Source organism: Periophthalmus magnuspinnatus, chromosome 16 (assembly GCF_009829125.3).
Source record: "Periophthalmus magnuspinnatus isolate fPerMag1 chromosome 16, fPerMag1.2.pri, whole genome shotgun sequence".
In the NCBI taxonomy this organism is placed as follows: domain Eukaryota; kingdom Metazoa; phylum Chordata; class Actinopteri; order Gobiiformes; family Gobiidae; genus Periophthalmus; species Periophthalmus magnuspinnatus.
In genome coordinates, this window is record NC_047141.1 from 29417999 (window position 1) to 29439315 (window position 21317).

The 21317-nt window shown below is 40.1% G+C and overlaps 1 protein-coding gene across 1 annotated transcript in view; it reads left to right on the forward strand.

The window, feature by feature from the left end:
- Positions 1-9829, forward strand: part of prkcg (protein kinase C, gamma) — an 80420-nt gene extending 70591 nt beyond the window's left edge. Inside the window, exons 15-16 of the mRNA XM_033980869.2 lie at positions 1016-1156; positions 8775-9829. Of these exons, the coding sequence (XP_033836760.1) occupies positions 1016-1156; positions 8775-8936 (303 nt within the window). The 3' untranslated portion in view covers positions 8937-9829. The remainder of the gene's footprint in view (positions 1-1015; positions 1157-8774) is intronic.
- The last annotated feature ends 11488 nt before the right edge of the window (positions 9830-21317 follow it).

A 21317-nucleotide genomic window follows, 5' to 3' on the forward strand; every position in this document is an offset into this window, starting at 1 on the left:
TTTAGTCCTGGTTTAGTCCTGGTTTAGTCCTGGTTTAGCCCTAGTTTAGTCCTGGTTTAGTCCTGGTTTAGTCCTGGTTTAGCCCTAGTTTAGTCCTGGTTTAGTCCTGGTTTAGTCCTGGCTCTGGGACCATCAGGAGGCCGGTCCCTGAAGTCCGCAGAGTGTGAAAAGGCTCATATGGCTCTAACATGTCACTTTGGTGCATTTTACTGAGAATCAGGAAGTACGAGCTTAGCATGCTAGCTGTGGTTAGGCTACAGTCTGTTCTGGCCTCTAAAAGTTGTATAAAGGTGTTGTAAAGAAGCTAAGTAGTTCTGTTTTTCACATTTATAGACAGGCAGGTCACATTTATTGTTGTGGTTTATGGCCTCACAAATGATGGAATTCACAATTTGAACTGAGGCAATTTTCAAATCTTAAACGCTGCAATTTTGAGGTAAGAAAATCTACTCTGCAAACAACAAAACAAATCTGTCACATCAGCTAATCCTGGAGTTTAGACCTCTACAAACATGCTCTGAATTCTATAGGATCTTTGCATTAGTTTGTCATATTTCCGTCTTGTTTGAATCGCAAATCTACTCAAAATTAAAATTCAAGTCAGAAAAAACTGATTAGATTCACAAATTTGTTTCCCCAAACTTTTCCTGACCTTATTGTTTTAGTTTGAAATATTACGAGAGAGTAAAACTACCATGGGGACAAAAAGTAATTAGGTAGATTTTCATCGCACGAAATGAGATTAAGACTATTTTAAAAAAGATAATTACAATCCACAAATCTGTTTTCACAAAATGGCTCCTCAGTTGTGATTATGTTTAGCTCCGCGTGAGTCGTGCGGTCGTCTGTGTCTCTTATTTCATTTAACTGGTTTATTGTTTTAAAAGTAGCACGATTAAATTTGTTTTGTTGCTATTTTTATTATCGTTGTTGCTGTGGATTTGTGCGACACTTTGGATGAAATGTGCTGTAAAAATAGAGCGGATTTGATGTTTTGTTCCCGTTTTGTGCCCAGCTCCTGACCAAACACCCGGCCAAGCGTCTGGGCGGAGCGGAGGACGGAGAGCGGGATATCCGGGAGCACCTGTTCTTCCGTTGGGTCGACTGGGAGCGGCTGGAGCGGCTGGAGATCCCGCCCCCTTTCAAGCCCAGAGCTGTCAGTCAAACTCACACTCTGACGTAACAACACTCCGCACAAACTCACAGGAAATCACAATATTTAAGTCACTGTACAGCCTGGATTTAATGTGATAATGCAGATATTTCACTGCGTACGACACAGTTTAGGTCGGTTGCCGGATAATTTAGCGTGAAATGAGAAATGAGTTTGTTTTTAGGTAAGTGCAGTTGTTTTCTTACCTCACTGGCGAATAATTAGGCTTTAAATAAGAAATAAACTATTGGAACAAGTCATTTTGAAGTAGAATAATCTAGATCAGAGGTGTCAAACACATTTTCACCAAGGGCCACATCAGCAAAATGGCCAAATGTAAAATAAATCTAAGTACTTTTTAAACTGTTTCTCTGTTTATTACTCATTCAAGTTACAAATATTGCATATGCATTTGCCTAGATGTAAAAATATGATAAAATGACATTTTAAGATAATCATACCTTTAATTTACCCCGTTGAGGGCCACATAAAATGATGCAGAGGGCCATATTTTGCCCGTGGGCCTTGAGTTTATACATCCAGTTAATTGATTTTAAAGCCCCAATGCGTAAAAAAAAAGTAACTTTAGAACAGGGATCCTCAACCTTTTTTGCACCAAGGACCAGAATAATAGATAGGTAGGTTTTATTTTCACGGACGGGCAGATAAATATGTCAAAAATAAGTTACGTGCATAAAAAATACACCTCACTATACGCTGAATCAAACGGAGTCCTGCGTTTGTTTCTTCTTTCCTTCTTGTTCACGTTTGTTTCTTTCAAAAAACTCTAAATGTTATCTTTTAATCCTGGGTTCTTATTCTCTATTTTGAAGGTTTCATCGCCTCGTTCACTTTTTCCCGCATATTACGCAGACGACAAACTCATATTTTACGTAGGACTCCTGGTGTTGTCTGTTAAATTGATCTTTCTTTTTCTTGGAGGTCGTAGTCTCCTCTTCTGGCTCCTCAGTTGTCCTTTTCCCCTTTTGAACAAACATCTCCAAAGACTTTTGTTTTTGCTCATTTTCACTCGCTTGTGGCTCTACTTTTGTGCGTCGTGTCTGGTGCGTTTTACGTGAGACGTCGTCGCCGAGACAAGAGCAGATCTAGCACAGATAAAATAAACTCGCCGTTATATCAAATAGATTTCTGTGGCCATTTCCTCTCAGGATTTTCATTATATATCAAGCTTATTACCTGTTTTTGTGCAGCCCGTTACCAGGGACCATTGCTCTAGAATATGATATAATACAGCAGGGGCGTCAAACTCATTTTCACCGAGGGCCACATCGGCAAAATGGCCGCCATCAAGGGCCAGATGTGACTGTGACAGTGTAAATGTCACTAAATGTAACCGAATGTCATGTAAAATAAATGTAATTACTTTTTAACTTGTTAAATCACGGTTTCTGTGATAAACTGACATTTTTAAAAGTGTGTATCTGGTCGGGACACACCTCCTCACAGACCTTTAGCACTGCTTCAAATTCGTCCTTTTACAGCCTTTTAATTATTGGACAATTTGTTGTTTTTCTTGCAGACTAACTTTTTCATACTTAGCTCCGTGTTTGGTGTCAAAATGTCGACGTAGATTGTACCGACCCCGCCTCAAAACACAAAAACATACAGGTTTTTCTCCTCAAAGCACAAACTTATATTCACCTTCACTTTTCTTCCTCCCAACTTCCTTCCACGCCGACAATTTTCCTCTTCATGAACATTTTGTGATGATCATTTGCAAATATTTCTCAGTTCCACTTGCTGGGAAAATCTCATTAGTTTATTGTCAGTGCACACATTAAAGCAGCACAGACTTATTTTAAAATGACAGTCTGCCTTTTAATTTATCTTCTCACGGGCCACATAAAATGATATGGCGGGCCGCATTTGGCCCCCGGGCCGCATTTGGCCCCCGGGCCGCATTTGGCCCCCGGGCCGCATTTGGCCCCCGGGCCGCATTTGGCCCCCGGGCCGCATTTGGCCCCCGGGCCTTGAGTTTGACACGTGTAATAGAGCGATACTATTTCAGTTTGCGATGCTTAAATGAACTTGCGTGTGGTAAGTAAAGAAAATTATGTAAATGCAATCAAAAACAAGGCAAAAGGAATCGTAACAAATTAAAATGTGAGCTAATGTGGCGACAGTGGCTCAGTTTGTAGAGCGTTTGTCCACAGATCTGAAGGTTGGCAGCTCTAATCCCGCTTTAAAAATAAAATAAAAAAACACCACTGACCCGTGGGTTTTTGGTGCGATTCCAGCTCCTACAGATGAATACTGTTGTTGTGTCCTTGGGCAAGACACTTAACCCACCTCATGTCCAGTGGAAAGAGCTTTGGTGCCTTAAAGTTTGAAAAATAAATATAAAAAATGTGACTATTTACCATAAAACTTAACATCTCCGTGGACCCATAATATTACACTCTGCTGCTTTAATTAGTCAGAGCAATAAAAGTAAGATTAATATTCTGAATTCAAGCATTTTTAACTAAATAGTAGTATATGTCATAATAATATTTGCAGTTTTGTTTATATAAGTGATGATACAATTAGTGCTGATGTGTCTATTACCAAAACTGTCGCTAACCGGCTTCAAATACCCAAAACATCTTAAATATTCTCTTTTATTTATTTTAGACTTTATTCAGCGGCTGCAGATAATACGTGTACACACTGTACGCTCGGTCGACTCTGGGCAATTAGTAAAAAAGCCAGCGGTAAAAAGTGTAGAGCCTGAAGCTGTGAATCCAAGGCCAGCGGTTTGATGTGGAATGTGCTAATGATCACATCTGTAGTTTCATAATGACGACTGAGGGATTACACAGACAGATTTCAGAAAGAGTCCACGCTCTTTCATGTGCTCAGAGATAAAGTCAATCAAAATGCACCTCGCTCTTGGTAAACAAAAACGTGATGGTATATTTTTTTTAGAGATGCACTGATCCAGCTTTTGCAGCTCCGATACAACGACTGAGTTTATTTGTGGGAGCTGGAATTGGAATCCGCGACGCTCAACCGATGATGTTTGTGTTGAGACGAGAGCGGGATTTGAACCAGCAGTAGCATTAGGATCAGTGGAAAAACACTCCAAACTGAGCTACTGTCGTTAATTATCACTGTGAGCAAGTTACAAGTCAAATCTCCACAGATCTGACCTGTAACTTGGCTTGGTAGTGCTTGTACGTTTAATGCCGTACTGTGGAACATTCTAGACCAGGGATGTGGTGGGTTGTGTCAAGAAAACTCTATTTTTGACGCGCTGTTTAGCCAAAAAGACTCAAGACAAGTGTTAGACTTTTTTCCGCTCTGATCAATCTCCACAGATCTGACCTGTAACTTAGCTTGGTAGTGCTTGCCTCCACATATATAAGTACGTTTAATGCCGTACTGTGGAACATTCTAGACCAGGGATGTGTCAAAAAAAACTCTTCTCAACGCGCTGTTTAGCCAAAAAGACTCAAGACAAGTGTTAGACTTTTTTCCGCTCTGATCAATCTCCACAGATCTGACCTGTAACATGGCTTGGTGGTGCTTGTCTCCACATATATAAGTACGTTTAATGCCTTACTGTGGAACATTCTAGACCGTTTTTCATTCCATGTTTTTTTTTTTTTTTTCATCGCACCGTGTTGGTTTCGTACACACAATATAACCAGTTCATTAATGACAAAAAATAAGCATAATTTTATTCACAGATTACAAAACTAAGACAAATTTACGGGACAAACTTAATATTTATTGAAAAATTGACTGCCCTTTTCATATGAACTTTAGTTTTGCTTAAACACAAAATCTGGAACAACTCAAGCTTGATATTACAAAAGAGAAATTAAAATAAAAGACGCATTTGTAGTATTAATTTCTTATTTAAATAAAGTAGTAGTTAATTTGGCCGAGGTGACTAGTAGCTTGGTTGCTAATGAGTGTCAACAGTAAAGGAGGAGCACTTCCTGGTTTTGACTACAGCGTACTAGCAAAGCATTCTGGGATTTGTAGTATTAGTGGTGCATGTGCTATATACCAGTGGGCCAGCTCTAATGCGCATTTTATATAATCTCACGGGCCAAATATAATTACATCGTGGGCCAGATTTGGTCTCCGGGCCTGAGCTTGAGTCTGCCAAAAAAGTTACAGAGTTCGCATTTACAGGTCCAGATTTCTGCGCAAAATTTTAATAATTTTGTCCGAGGCCGGATATTCCCTTTTTTACAGTGTAGCGCCGCAGTCCAGCGGAGATGGGCAGGAGTTGTGACCCTCGGGCGCTGTCTTTTCCTCCCTATGCAAATGTGCGGCATCATTAGTCTCCCTTCTCCGGTCCGCGGTCTGTGGTGAGGTGTGCGGTGGGCGAGTTAAGTGAGCGCAGGGGTCAAAGGTCACGCCTATTAACCAAATGAGATTCGGATCATTCAAACGAGTGGCGTTCTGTCAGGGGTGCGGTGAAGAGTGAGGAGGAGAGGGACGGATTGGAGCCTTAAGGGAGGGGCTTCATTAAAACTCTACTTTGGACAGTTTGTTGTGTTTTCAGAGGATGTTTAATAATTTGGGTGGAACAGACATAAGTAAAACGATTGTAGCTCGAAAATATTGCACCTGACTCTGTATAAACAAGTATATTACGAAGTATAAAGGGTTTGGATTAGGCTAAATACTGTACATAACAATGTACAAAGGCGCCTACGAAAGTTTGAACTTTGAGAGCGTTTAAACAAGAGAGAAACGTGAGAAAATGTTAATGCCTGTGTGAGAAAAGTGTATAAAGTGTGTGGTGAGGGGTTTTACAGCCAAAAACATAGAATAATTAAAAAATAAAGATGATACTTCACGGATTTCGGGTTATTTTTAGAACGTGACACGATAAAGTGTCTTGCCTAAGAACACAACAACAGTTTTTACCTGTTACTCGCAGCGGTCTCCCATCCGAGCACTAACCAGACCTGGTCTTGCTTAGCTTCAGAGATGTGACAAGGCCAGGCTTTGACAAGGACGTTTGACCAATTTGTCCTATTTCTGACTAGTTTTTGTTTCATTTTACTTAATTTATTAACTTATTAAATGTGTTTTTTTCTCTCTGAAACAAAACAACTACAGTAAAGTCCAGAAAAGTCTGCAAACTTAAAGCCTCAGTGCAGGGTTGAAGCTGAGTCGCATTAGGAATCTGATCTACAAACAGGGCCAGGTTATTTTAGGGCGAACATAATATTAGGCTGTATAATAAATAATAAATAAATCTATCTTTTCTTAGTTCATCAGATACTTTTTGCTAATGAAAGCGCCTGTGTCCCTGTTTTACTCTGATAGACTCTGTGCACTCTGCCCCGTGTTACCTGCATGCTGAACGACCCATCAAAGACTCGGAATACTTTGGAGTCCATTAATATGTTATGCTTCCCTTAAGCTTAGTCAGTTTTATTTTTTTTTAAGTTACCGCTCTGCAAAAGTGCAAAACTGTCAGTTGAATTCTGATCAAAGCAACATAAAACATAAGATGAGGAGTATTCCAACAGCGCAATAGGATTTGGTTTGCTGCAAGGGGGCGGGGCTAAAGTCTCTGTACTTGTTTATGATGTGATTTAGTTTCCGAAACCTTTAAAGGATCTATTTTTTTTTATTTTAAAGGTCCGATATTACGCTGATCTTTGTTATAATGTTGTTTTCTCATCACGAACAGACCTGGAGTTGTGTTTTGTTTCATTCGTACATGTTTAAAGCAAAAACGCTGCAGATTTACGCTGAGTTCTTCTCTCAAACTGAAAGAAACACAAACTCGTGACCTCGAAAAAGGAGCGTATTTCGGACTAGTCTAGTATCCATTTCACACGTCATGCTCACGGTTTATGATTTATTCTCAAGGACACACGAACAACTGAAGATGAAATGAAAGAGAAAGTCCGAAGTTGGAAAGGACGGACGAGCGACTGTCCCAAACATGAACGCTGATGAATCCTGATTGGTTGAGAATCTGAAGAGGTGATCACTGATTGGTTACGATGGTTGCTGGGCTCAAATGTCCGAATAATCACGAAAAGCAGTGAAAATCTAACGACTAAACTATCAATGTCATGAACGGATGAAAAAGACACACATAATATGAGCTAAATTACACTCTTGTTAACATTTCCGCCATGTTGGATGAAGTCAGACGTCAAATTGTCGATCTCTACTGAAATAAAAGGTAAAAAGAGATATAAAAGGTAAAAGGAACTACCACTTCATGACATCACAAGGTGGAACAGAGCATTTTGAGCTTTTGTAGACACGTGTGAATGAAACAAAACAAAACTCCAGGTCTGTTTTTGAGGAGGTAACAGCATTAGAACATGACTTAAAGCTCTCAAGAGTCAATTTTGTGTGATTTAGGACCTTTAAACTACGAGTCCTTTGTACGATTTTGATTTTGCACCAGAAAAAAAACTGCCTGGGATACTATATTGTAGTTGTTTCTACACAGTTTTCATCAATTTCTACCCATTTGTTTTCTCGCTCTTTATTATACACTATGACAGAGAATCACCTGTCTGGCATCGTGTACAGGAGTTATTTCCCATGATTCTTAGAGAGCAAAGAGTTCCTGATTGGATAAAAGTGAGTTATTAACAAGCAAAGACATTTAGTTCATTTTTCTCTCAGTTATGTAAAATCAAGGGTAAGTAGTGATGGGACTTTTGGTTCTTTTATGGGATCCGAATCTTCAGAGCCGTTTAAAAGACGTTTTTATATTTCTTTATGTGTAGATCAAATGAGTCGCACATTGGCTTCTGTTCAGCTAATCACAGACACTCAGATGTGTTTAAAATGGTTCAAACTGAGAGTGGGAGAGTGTTTACCCTTTGGAATTAACATAATATCAATAAAATGTTGCACTACAATAATAATAATTGTAAAATGAAGTGTTACTCTGATCCCAAATGTGTTTTTTGTGCAGAAATGTCTCACTTGAGTCGCCTGCTCTGCGTCTGTGCTGAAGCTTGCGTTGGTTCAGCTGTAATCAGTGTAAAAACGCATCAAAACGCAAAAAGGTTTAAGAGTAGAGTAATACAACAAAAGTCATGCTTTCAAGAAACGGACAAGACTTAAATGTTTTTAGAATGATTCAAACTGAGAATGTGTTTTTTTGTGCACAAGTCTCTCACTCTCTCTCTTGCTCTGCTTCTGTTCTGATTCTTGTACTGGTTCAGCGTAAATCCGAATAAGAAAATGATTTGGTTTGTTTAAAAATAGACCTCCAATTCCACTCTGCCTCATTCACAAACGTCACATCACTAGGTACAGACTCTCAGATTACCTTGAACCCTAAAAGTTCTTCTCTTGTTCCTTCTTCCTCCAGTTCGGCGACTTTCAGCTCTTTTGTGGGATCTGAATCTTTTCAAAGAGCCGTTCAAAAGACTGGCTCTTGCACTATTTATTTATATGACAGAAACCAACGTGAGAACTCATTTTAACAACAAACTAACCCCATAGAGAAACGAACAACTCTTTAAAACGATGACCTTTACCAAACTTTACTCCTTAGTTTCTGACGTCGACCTGCTCAGATTAAACCCGAAAAGTTCCCGTCTTGTTCCTTCTTCCTTCTCACTGGACTCAAGCTTGACCGTATCTGTCTCGTCTCTTTGTGTCTCCTCAGGGCGGCAAAAAAGGCGAGAACTTCGATCAGTTTTTCACGGGCGCTCCAGCCGTGCTCACTCCCTCCGACCCCGATGTCCTCGCCGCCATCAACCAGGAGGATTTCGAAGGCTTCTCGTACCAGAATCCAGACTACGCTCCGTCTCCGCTCACCGCTGTTTGAGAACGCCTCACCTGTCACCCGTCACCTGTCACCCGCCCTGTACTCCTCCTCCTCATTTACTAGTTTTCTATTAGACTATTTAACCACTTATTACAATATTCGCAGAGTTTAATATAGCGAAGATTCATCACTTGTCTAACAGAGCTGGCGATTCGTTAAAGAGGGGGTATTATTACGCTAAATCAACTTTTTTGGAGCTTTCTACAAGACATCGACTGATATTTTTGGCTGTTTTCATGGCCAATGTCGATACCGATTGCTTAGAATCCATAGCAACCGATGGCGAATAAGGTTTGTCGACATTTTTGAGCCGATATATTCGTTCGATTTTAATTATTTTGCCCAAAACGTTGTATTTTAAATTGACTACAAGCTCCCCCGCAGCCACGTTACCCAAAAAACTTATTAAAAAGCTGTGTGGTTGTGTTTTCTGCAGCTTTTTCTTCGCTTTAATGAGTTAAAATCCAGCCCGGGTCTGTGTCTACGTCTAAAACAGCGTTAGACCTCATTAAAAACACGTCTGGAGTGGTTTTCTAGATCATTTGTACATGTTTGATTATACGAGACCACGCAGAACAGCAAGTAACAGAGACAGGAACGCCAAAAACGAAACTGAAACGAGTACGATTACGAAAACGCAAACGTGCTGATTTATGCTTTGATACGTTAATGTAATACTCCCTCTTTGACGTTTGTGCTGCAAGTCTGGAAGAGTTTACCTTATTTAAATCATACGCAAGTAATTAAACGTCTTTTATTATGATGACCACAGGAAAAAATATTCATAGAAGTATTCTGAGCTAGTTTTCTAAGACCAAAGTATAGACATAAACCATTTCCCCAATTTCCGAGACTCCATTTTAGCTAAACAAACATGACTTCTTTAATTATCTATATCTCTTTTCAGCTGAGTGTGGATACGAGGCTCGTCTGAATCTCTAAATCTGAAAACAAATTGATTTTTGAGTCATTTTTGGCAGCGAAACATTTGGATTAAAGCTCGTCGACCGTATAGATTATAAAACCAGAATACAGAATAGTTGTTGATGTGGTAATAAAGAATAAAAAGATCCATTTCAAACATTTGTGGGTTTACAAATGAAGACTGTTATTCATACATCTGTAGAATGAGCCTGGATAAGTGATAACGGTGTAGTTCAGAACCAAATGTCTGTGTAATCTCTCAGTCGTTCATGAGTGATCCATAGTTCTTCATCAGTTCTGGTCAGATTACTACTGGACGCTGCCTTATATCTGTCTGAAAGAGGCGCTAACGACACTGAAACTGTTACAAACCGTTCCTAGGGATGAAAAGAAGTAACTTAAAAGGGTTAAATAAGCAGCTGTTAATTATAAAGTGAATGTGAGGGACACAACTGTCGTAAACTTAGAGTTCTACAGCAAACTAAACAACAAAAGGAGGTTCTACGAGTTTCAAACTGTTGGTCAGTGCAGGGTGACCACCTCAGACAGTTGTAATAATGGACGGTAAAGCTTAAAAAACTACAAATAAAGCTTAAAAACTACAATAATTATCAAATATTTATCCCAAAATATGGTAAAATCTGCAAAAAAGTGTTAGATTTATGCAAAGAAACTGTTTTTTTTGTACGCAAATCTCATGTTTTATGTAATTCCTTGGCACACACAAAAGCTGGAGATTTGGTAAATAATTGGGACATGGGACGGGGGACGTGGGGGACAGCGGGTTGAGGGACAGGTGGTCACCGTACCCTGCTACTTAAATGTCTCATATAGATATCACCGTTCCGTTTTAGTCGTGTTTGTAGAGCGTTTATAGTGTGTTTTAGTGTGATTGTGTTTGCATGCGACGCCCATTCACAAATCTATAGTAAAGTTATGTTTATGTTCAAGAAGTTAAGATTTAAAACCATATTTATTTGATTTTAATAAGAAAAAATAAAAGATAATTAAAAAATGTGATCCGGGAAAAAGGTGATTTGATTTTTTGCCGTATTGTCAGCGCTTTGTGTTTGTAAAAAAAAAACGAGTCTAGACATAAGATTTACTACACGTCATTCGTCTTAAAGGTGCACTGTGTAACTTTTCTGCTAGGGGAGTCCAGTGCTCGCTTGTCTCCATGGTTACGGCTTTGTCTGAATGCTCCACGGTATCGCTAAACTTGTAAAACATGGACTTAACGGTGAAGGGAGTCGCATTTACACTGATTTAACCTTAATAATAACCAAAATAATAGCATCTCCATAGAGACGAGCAAACAAAAAGTTCCAGAGTGCAGCTTTAGACGAAGAAAAAACACATTTTCTGTGACAAATGGGAAATCTAGTCAAAATATATGAAATAATAACTACACTTTAATTAGACGTAATAAAATATGAACTGAAATACTTACCCAAACCTCTTAATCAGTGATGGAAGGTAATGAAGTACAAGTATTAAAGTACTGCACAATATTTAGGTGTCTGTACTTTAGTCAGTTTTACAGTGGATACTTTTTACTTTAACTTCACTACGTTTGAGAGCAGTATCTGTACTTTCTACTCCACTACGTTTTTGAACAGGACTGAAAAGTAAAAAGTACTTTTCATCTGATTTGAGGGGGTATTTTTACCATGTTTGCAGTAAAATCCTGACTAAAGTTTTGAAGTTCAAGCTTCGACTTTGAGAAAAATAAAAATAAATACACAAAATTCATGAGAAAAATGACAAAAAAAAGATTTGTATTGTTACTGTCGACCAAAACAAGTCTATTTTTTTACACTTTACACTTTATCAACATCTGTGTGAAATACTTTTACTTCTTACTCTTAAAGTACGTTTTTAAACAGGTACTTAAATACTTTTACTTAAGTAGATTTCCTCATGTGATAATTTTACTTGAGTAACTTTGCCCTTTGTGTCTGTGTGTTGTTTTTTTTACTTAAGTAACAAAATTGAGTACTTCATCCATCACTGCTCTTAATGAAGTACTGTACTCACTAAACCTGAGTATTAATACACACTTTGTTCATTTTAAGGTGTAGTCATGATGGTGGCCTCGATGTTTGATGAAAAAAATGTCTGTTATAGATTTTGTAAAGGGCCCTCGCTGCACTGGGCCCCTCTCTGCACTGGGCCCCTCTCTGCACTGGGCCCCTCGCTGCACTGGGCCCCTCTCTGCACTGGGCCCCTCTCTGCACTGGGCCCCTCGCTGCACTTCTTATTTCTGTTTGAAGTTAATATTCTGTTCACATTTAGTTCAGACTCCTGTTTAAGTGTGTTGTGTTGTGCTGTGTGTGTGTTGTGTGTGTGTGTGTGTGTGTGTGCTGTGAGTGTGTGTGTATTGTGTGTGTGTTGTGAGTGTGTGTGTTGTGAGTGTGTGTGCTGTGAGTGTGTGTGTGCTGTGAGTGTGTGTGTGTTGTGAGTGTGTGTGTTGTAAGTGTGTGTGTTGTGAGTGAGTTGTGAGTGTGTGTGTGTTGTGTGTGTGTGTCCGTTGACCTCTGGCTCAGTGCCGTGTGTGACAGAGGCTGATGCACTGCAGTTTATAAAGAGGGATTTTTTTACAGTGTTTGTCCTGCCCCGGGACGACACTCTGTCAGCACAACACAACACACACAACACAACACAACACAACACATACAGCTAAACACACGCATCCAAACACACGCATCCAAACACACACACATTTAAAAACACGCATACATCCAAACACACACACACACAAATCCAAACACACACATCCAAACACACACACATCCAAACATACACCTGCATCCAAAGACACACACACACATTTAAACACACCCACACATTCAAACACACACACACATCCAAACACACACACACATTCAAACACACACACACATCCAAACACACACACACATTCAAACACACACGTGCATCCAAAGACAAACACATCCAGACATACACACACACACACACACACACACCCCAACACATACACACAACCAAAGACACACACACACATATGCATCCAAACACACACACACACACACACACACACATAGTGGATATTAAACTTTGTTCATGTTTTGGTCTTGGGTCTAAACACAAAAATATAAAGAAAGAACAGATTTTGTTCTTTCTTCCTCTTCACCTGCTTCTCTCTCTATCTCTTTATCTTTCTAACTCTGTGCCTCTCATTCCCTGACTCCTCTTCTCTCTCTCTCTCTCTCTCTCTCCTGTCCTCTCAAACTTACTCTCTTTCCTTCTCTTTCCTTCACCTTCTCTCCCTGTCCCCTTCCCTCTCTTTATCCCCCTCTACCCTTCTTTCATTCTCTCCTCACCATCTCCACCTTCTTTCTGTCTCTCTTGTACCAATTCTCTCTTTCTCCCCCTCCCTGCCCCCTTCTCCCTCTCTCTCCCTCTCACTACTTACCCTCTCTCTCTCTCTTTCTCTCTTTCTCACTTCCTCTCCTCTCTTCTCATCTCTCTTTCCCCCATTTCCCTTACTTTCTCACCCTCCTCTTCTTTCTCTTTTTCTCAGCACATCTCTTTACCCCCAGCCCTCTGTCTTCTCTCTCCCTCTCACTACTTACCCCCTCTTTCTCTCTCTACCCCCCTCTTCTCTCTTCCTTTCTCTCTCCTTCTCTCACCCTCCTCATCTTTCTCCTTTTCTTACCATATCTCTTTACCCCAACCCTCTATTTGTCATTGTATTCCTCTCTTTCTCTCTCTCCCTCCTTTCCCTCTCTTCCCTCTTCCACTTTCACCCTCTCATCTCTTTTCTCTCTCCCTCTCTTCTCTCTCTCTTCTCTCTTTTTGCTCTTATCTCACTGAGGAGTAAATCACTTGGTTTCATGACTCAGAGTTGAAGCATTTAGTCCATTTTAGATTATACTTATAATCCAGAACGTCAAATATTTCACTTTTTTCGTTTCGTTTCTGATTTATTATAAGTAAAACGGCGTGGATTTTTCTTGGTAGACGTAAACGGGCTCGTCAGATAAAAGTTGCGACTCTGAGCTGGCTCCAAACACAAAGATCGTCGTCGAGAAATCAAGAAAACGCGACTCTTCTAGTGCAGCCGGGCCTGACCCCGAAACGTCACATTCTGCTTCTATTTAAATAATTGTACAAATTGGGAGTTTTAAAGTTCTGCTGTTCTTTTCATCAATTTTTCCCATCGCACTGGCAAAAAAAAAAAAAAAAGTAGAGTTAATTTGAGACAAGTCAGAAATCAAGTAAAAGCATCGAAGTGAATTGATGCTTAAGTCGTTTTATTAATTATGTGTTTTATTTCTTTGGTGCTTTTCTAGACGCTCGAGTTTGACTTAAAACTGTGAAAATGAACAAAAGATCAACACACGAGAGTTTGGAGACGTAAAACAACCACAGACTGAAGTGACCAGGGACTGGTGCTAGACGGTTTAGTCCTGGTTTAGGTCTGACTTGGTTTAGTCCCGGTTTAGTCCTGGTTTAGTCCTAGTTTAGTCCTGGTCTAGTCCTGGTTTATATTTTGTTTAGTTCTGGTTTAGTCCTGGTTTAGTCCTGGTTTGTTACTGGTTCAGTCCTGGTTTAGCCCTGGTTTAGTCCTGGTTTATATTTGGTTTAGCCCTGGTTTAGTCCTAGTTTAATCCTGATTTAGTCCTGGTTTAGTCCTAGTTTAGTCCTGGTTTAGTCCTAGTTTAATCCTGATTTAGTCCTAGTTTAGTCCTAGTTTAGTTCTGGTTTAGTCCTGATTTAGTCCTGGTTTAGTCCCGGTTTAGTCCTGATTTAGTCCTGATTTAGTCCTAGTTTAGTCCTAGTTTAGTCCTGATTTAGTCCTGGTTTAGTCCTGATTTAGTCCTGGTTTAGTCCTAGTTTAGTCCCGATTTAGTCCCGGTTTAGTCCCGATTTAGTCCCGGTTTAGTCCCGGTTTAGTCCCGGTTTAGTCCCGGTTTAGTCCTGGTTTAGTCCTGATTTAGTCCTGATTTAGTCCTGGTTTAGTCCTGGTTTAGTCCCTGTTTAGTCCTGGTTTAGTCCTGGTTTAGTCCTGGTTTAGTCCCGGTTTAGTCCCGGTTTAGTCCCGGTTTAGTCCTGGTTTAGTCCTGGTTTAGTCCCGGTTTAGTCCCGGTTTAGTCCCTGTTTAGTCCTGGTTTAGTCCTGGTTTAGTCCCGGTTTAGTCCTGGTTTAGTCCCTGTTTAGTCCCGGTTTAGTCCCGGTTTAGTCCCGGTTTAGTCCTGGTTTAGTCCTGGTTTAGTCCTGGTTTAGTCCCGGTTTAGTCCCGGTTTAGTCCCTGTTTAGTCCCTGTTTAGTCCCGGTTTAGTCCTGGTTTAGTCCCGGTTTAGTCCCGGTTTAGTCCCTGTTTAGTCCTGGTTTAGTCCTGGTTTAGTCCCTGTTTAGTCCCGGTTTAGTCCTGGTTTAGTCCTGGTTTAGTCTCTGTAGTACGACCCAAACCCCGTGCGTTTCATATTCCTGTTCCTGTTCTTCTTGCTCGTCGTGGTCGTCGTGTGAAACTTGCTTCTCCAAACGTGCGTCTCTCTGTTTAACGTCGAGCTCTGGACATTGATTAGACGTAATTAAAAGTTGGACTGTGAACGGCGTCCTGGGAAAGGCGGCGCGGCGGCGTTATCTCGGGCCGCAGCTGCTCACTGGAGGCACAAATCTGTCTGGACGCTCACGGCTGCTTCTTCTCGTCGTTCTTTTCCGTTTGTTTTGAAGCGAGAGACGGAGAGAGGAGGACGTTAATGCTCCGCTGAGAAAAGCACGATCCAAATATGTTCAAACGGTGAAACGGCAGAAACGAGGCGGGGTCAAAGGTCACGACAGACCGTAAAATAAAGTGGAGCGTGTAATGAGCTGCTGATGGAGACGACACTACACAACCTTTTATTACTCGTCTCCGTGGACAGTTTTTCACTTGGTCTAGAATGTTCCCCAGTGTGGCTTTAGTTTCCATAGAGACGATAATAAGTGATGTCACCAGGTCAAGTTATGGGTCAGGATTTTTGGACAAATGTGAGATATTTATGGCTCCACTACTACTACTACTACTACTACTACTACTACTACTACTACACTACTACTACTACTACTACTACTACTACTACTACTACTACTACCACTACTACACTACTACTACTACTACTACTACTACTACTACTACTACTACTACTACTACTACTACTACTACACTACTACTACTACTACACTACTACTACTACTACTACATAAATAATATATATAAATGAAATAATAAAATAATGATAATAATAATAATAATAATAATTATAATAATAATAATAAATACACATATAAAAACAGTCAGAAAAAACATGAAAAATCAATTAATTGTTTCTGTTGAATAAAATCCTGCACAAATCTGTATCAAAATCACAACATTTGAAGCTTAAATGTCAAAATCTCCGTGAAATACTTGTACTTTTTACTGTTTAAGTACATTTTTAAACAGGTACTTTAATACTTTTACTTAAGTTGATTTCTTCATGTGATACTTTTACTTGAGTATTTTTTGCTGCGGTATCTGTACTTTTACTTAAGCAACACAATGAAGTAGTTTAGTACCTCATTACTTCAGAGTACTGCATAACGTCACATTGTTGGTTCCTGATTGAAGTCAAAGCTCTGACTCTTTTCCATCTGTGAGTCTTTGAAATGCATCATGGGAGATTGTTGTGTTTCCGTTGGGTTTGTGTTTTTTCTGATGTGTCTGTTCTTTGGTTTTTGGTCCATAAAGAATCGATACATTAAAATAAAAGACAGATCGATGAGGTGGATGTGTTTATCTTTTCATCTGTTTATCAGTTCATCAGTTTATCTGTTTATCATGTCAAATGAAATAAAGCCTCCCCTCTTTCTTCTTTTCATTATCTAACTCCCTTTTCTCTCCCTCTTCCTCTCTACCTACCCTTCTCTTAACCCCACTGCTTTTCCTCTCTCCCTCCCTTTTCCACTTTCTCTCATTCTATCTCGTTCCCTCTCTCTTTCTCTCCCTCTCTCTTACAGACAGTGAAGTCTCTCTCTCTCTTTTTATCCTCCTCCCTCCCCCCATCTTTCTCTCTCTTTCTCTCTCTCTCTTACAGACACAGTGAAGTTGCTCCTCTCTTTTTACCTCCTCCCTCCCCCTTTCCCTCCTTCTCTCTTTCTTTCAGTCAGGCTGAAGTTGCTGAGTTGTGTTCACGGGGCTGGACTTGTCGAAGCAGCAGAAGTCATTTCTTTCCATTCTCTGCCATTTCTTTTCGTTCTGTTGTTTCTATTCGTTCTGTTGTTTCTTTTCATTCTCTGTTGTTTCTTTTCGTTCTGTCGTTTCTTTTCATTCTCTGTCGTTTCTTTTCGTTCTGTCGTTTCTTTTTGTTCTCTGTCATTTCTTTTTGTTCTGTGTCGTTTCTTTTCGTTCTGTGTCGTTTCTTTTCATTCTGTCGTTTCTTTTTCTCTGTCGTTTCCTTTCGTTCTGTCGTTTCTTTTTCTCTGTCGTTTCTTTTCGTTCTGTCGTTTCTATTCGTTCTGTCATTTCTTTTTGTTCTCTGTCATTTCTTTTCACTCTGTCGTTTCTTTTCACTCTGTAGTTTCTTTTCGTTCTCTGTCGTTTCTTTTCGTTTTCTGTCGTTTCTTTTCATTCTCTGCCATTTCTTTTCGTTCTCTGTAGTTTCTTTTCATTCTCTGTCGTTTCTTTTCGTTCTCTGTCGTTTCATTTCACTCTGTCGTTTCTCTCTCTCTGTTGTTTCTTTTCACTCTGTCGTTTCACTCTCTCTGTTGTTTCTTTTCACTCTGTCGTTTCTCTCTCTCTGTTGTTTCTCTCTCTCTGTCGTTTCTCTCTCTCTGTCGTTTCTCTCTCTCTGTTCTTTGTGCTGTATAAATGAACATGGAGCATTGACTCTTTAATCTCGTTTTTATCGTCTTGTTTTTACGTTTATGCTGCAGAACATTTGATCCGACTGAGAAATATATTTTTATAATTTATCTTATAAATAAATGTGTTTTTTTAAACTTTTTTTTTACACTGGTGACGTCATCGAGGCCGATCAGACGATAAAAGTGAATTAACGACTCAGATTAGATTAAGATCATGAATTCAAGTTATAATCTAGATCTGTGTTCCTCCTTTTGCCTCACATGCCCTTCCTTCCTTCCTCTCTCCCTCCTTCCCTTTCTCACACCCTCCACTTCTTTCTTTTTCTCTCACTGTTTGTCACTCCTTATACCTCTCTTCTCCCCCTCTCCTTCCCCTCTCCTTCCTCTCTTTTCCTTATACCTCTCCTCTCCCCCTCTCCTTCCTCTCTTTTCCTTATACCTCTCTTCTCCCCCTCTCCTTCCTCTCTCCTCCTCTCATGCCTTCCCACCATCTCACTTTCTCCTGCTTCCCACTTTCCCTTTCTCTCTCTCACCTTCTCTTGCTCATTCCTTCCGTCTCTCACTCATCCCTCCCTATCTCCCTCCACACCTCTTCCCCTCTTTCTCTCCCTCGCTATTTATATCCCCCCTTCACCCTCCCTCTCCCTTTCTCTCTCCGTCTCTTTACCCTCCTGTCCCACTCTTTCTCTCTCCCTCCAGCCACCTTTCTCTGCCTCCCTCCATCCTTGCCTCACCTCTCTCTTCTCTCTCTCCCTTCTTCTCTCTCTGCCTCCCTCCAAACCTCTTCCCCTCTCTCTCTCTCTCTCTCTCTCTCTCTCACACACACACACACACACACTATTTACACCAACTCTCTCCCTCTACCCCCCTCCCTCCCACACTCCCTTCATCCTTTCCCCTTCTCTTTCTCCCTCTTCCCTCTACCTCTCACTTCCCCCTCTCTCCTTCCCTCTTTCCCGGTTTCTCCTCCTCTGTTTATCCCTCCTCCTTCACCCTTGCACTCCCTCGAACCCCCTCTCCCTCTAACTCCCCCTCCTTTCCTCTTCTCTCTCTCCCTCCTCCATTTACCTCCGCACCTCCTCCTCGTCCTCTCTCCTTCCCTCTCTATCCCTCCCTCTCCCAGTTTCTCCCTCCGTGCCTTTCACTCCCTCTACCCCCTCCCTTTCACTCTCTCTCCATCCTTTCCTCTCCCTCCTCCTCCCTCTCTCCCTCCTCCTTCTCTTCACAGTGGGACTAATATCCCAACAGAGATCTGAGTAGAACACATTGACCTTCACATTAAAATCTCATCAGTTCCTTTCCTGCTCCTGCCTCCTCTGTTACTCCTGTCTCCTCCCCTGCTCCTTCCTGTCTCTTGTTCCTGTCCTGCTTCTGTCTCCTCTCTCACTCCTCTCTTGCTCCTCTCTCCTTCCTCCTCTCTTGCTCCTCTCTCCTTCCTCCTCTCTTGCTCCTCTCTCCTTCCTCCTCTCTTGCTCCTCTCTCTTACTCCTGGCTCTTACTCCTCTCTCTTACTCCTGGCTCTTACTCCTGTCTCTTGCTCCTGTCTCCTCTCTTCTCCTGTCTCCTCTCTTGCTCCTCTCTTACTCCTGTCTCTTGCTCCTGTCTCGTCTCTTGTCTCGTCTCTTGCTCCTCTCTTACTCCTGTCTCTTGCTCCTCTCTTTCTCCTGTCTCCTGTCTCCTCTCTTGCTCCTGTCTCCTCTCTCGTCTCGTCTCTTGCTCCTCTCTTACTCCCGTCTCCTCCTGCTCCACATCTGCTCCTCATCACATCCACGTCTTGTCGCTGCTGCTCTAAAAATGCTCTGTTCCAGTTTCTAATCATCAAAATGACACTTTGTCAAACTGAGCTCATCTTTTCAACTTTTTTGCTGCTCGAGTCCAAACAGCTGCAGAGGTTTTGTCCTAATCTGCAGACGTCCGTCTCTTTTATGTGGGACGGGGTCATTATTTGTACTGGTGCTTTTCAGGTTGGAGAATGTGATGACATCATTGTCCCAGATGAGCAGCACGACAGTTTTTTTTCCGTTTGACCCTTTTGATTTCACTGTACTTTGCCATGAAATATCCAGAAGAACTCACTGTACTACAAAAAATATCTGTATTTTTATTGATATTCACTTTATCTGGCCCATATCTGTATGAAATGTGTCTGTTCTCGATTTGTATGACGTCATCTGAACGTGTGGACTATGTGTTCCTTTCACTTTAAAGCTCAGTAACATTGTGCTAATAGGATTGACACAGTCTCACTTGGATAATGAGAGATAAATGTAATTTTCACCCTTGTTTCCACATTATTTCCCTGAACACACTGTCGGCTCCTGCGTGTGAAACGGCTCAGTCGGTAGAGCGTTCGTCCTCTGATCTGAATGTCGGCGGTTCAGCGTAAACCTTATTGGTAGAGGTCAGATGCACTAACTCATGGGTTGGTGGTGCGATTCCAGCTCCCACAGGTGAATTCTGGCATTGTGTTCTTGGGCAAGACACTTAACCCACTTCACCTCCTGTGTGTGTGAATGTGTGTGAATGTGTGTGAATGTGTGTGAATGTGTGTGAATGAGTGAGTGGCTCCTTGTTCTTAAGCTCTGTGAGTACACTGAAGGTGGAAAAGTGCTGTATAAAATGTGTCCATAGAGTCTTTATGTAGATTTTGGTTTGGGTTATGAAAAGAAGAACAATAATGTTTGTTTCTTTGACTAATTACAATGTATTTACCATAATGACACATTAAATACCATGTTGTTGTATTATCATTATTATTATTATCATTATTTATTTTATTTTTATTTTTTATTCTTTAAATTTTTTTATCATTATTTTTTATTAACATCATCATTATTATTATTCCTATTATTTTTTTAATCATTTTATTTTTAGCGTCATCATCTTTATTATAATTTTTTATGTATCTATTATTTTTATCATTATTTTTATCATCATCATCATTACAATTTTGTAATCATTATTATTGTTATTGTTATTTTATTTTTTATCGTTTTTATTTTTATCATCATCATTATTACAATTTTTTAATCATTATTATTATTTTTATTATTATTGTTATTTTATTTTTTATTGTTTTTATTGTTATCATCATTATTATTATTATTTTATTTTTTATCATTATTTTTTATCATTTTTATTTTTATCATCATTTTTTTTTAATCATTTTCACTTTTATCATTATTATTTTATTATTATTATTATTTTATTTTTTATCGTTTTTTTTCAGTAGTAGTAGTAGTAGTAGTAGTAGTAGTAGTAGTAGTAGTAGTAGTAGTAGTAGTAGTAGTAGTAGTAGTAGTAGTAGTAGTAGTAGTAGTAGTAGTATGTGCTTAAGAAATATTTAACTATGAAATGTTGAACCTGATCATTTATCACTGAGTGTCACAATAAATTAAACATATTTGAGTAATTTTGCCTTACCTCATCATCCTAAAGTTGCACTATGTCACTTTTCTGCAAGTCTCCACGGAAACGCCTATTTCTATCTCTATCTCCACGTTGACAAAGCGATGCCACAGGTAAATGTATTTTACCCTTAAAGACGTGTGTGGTGGTATAATTGTAAATACAGGGTTAACGCAAAGCAGCAGCGTCACCGTGGAG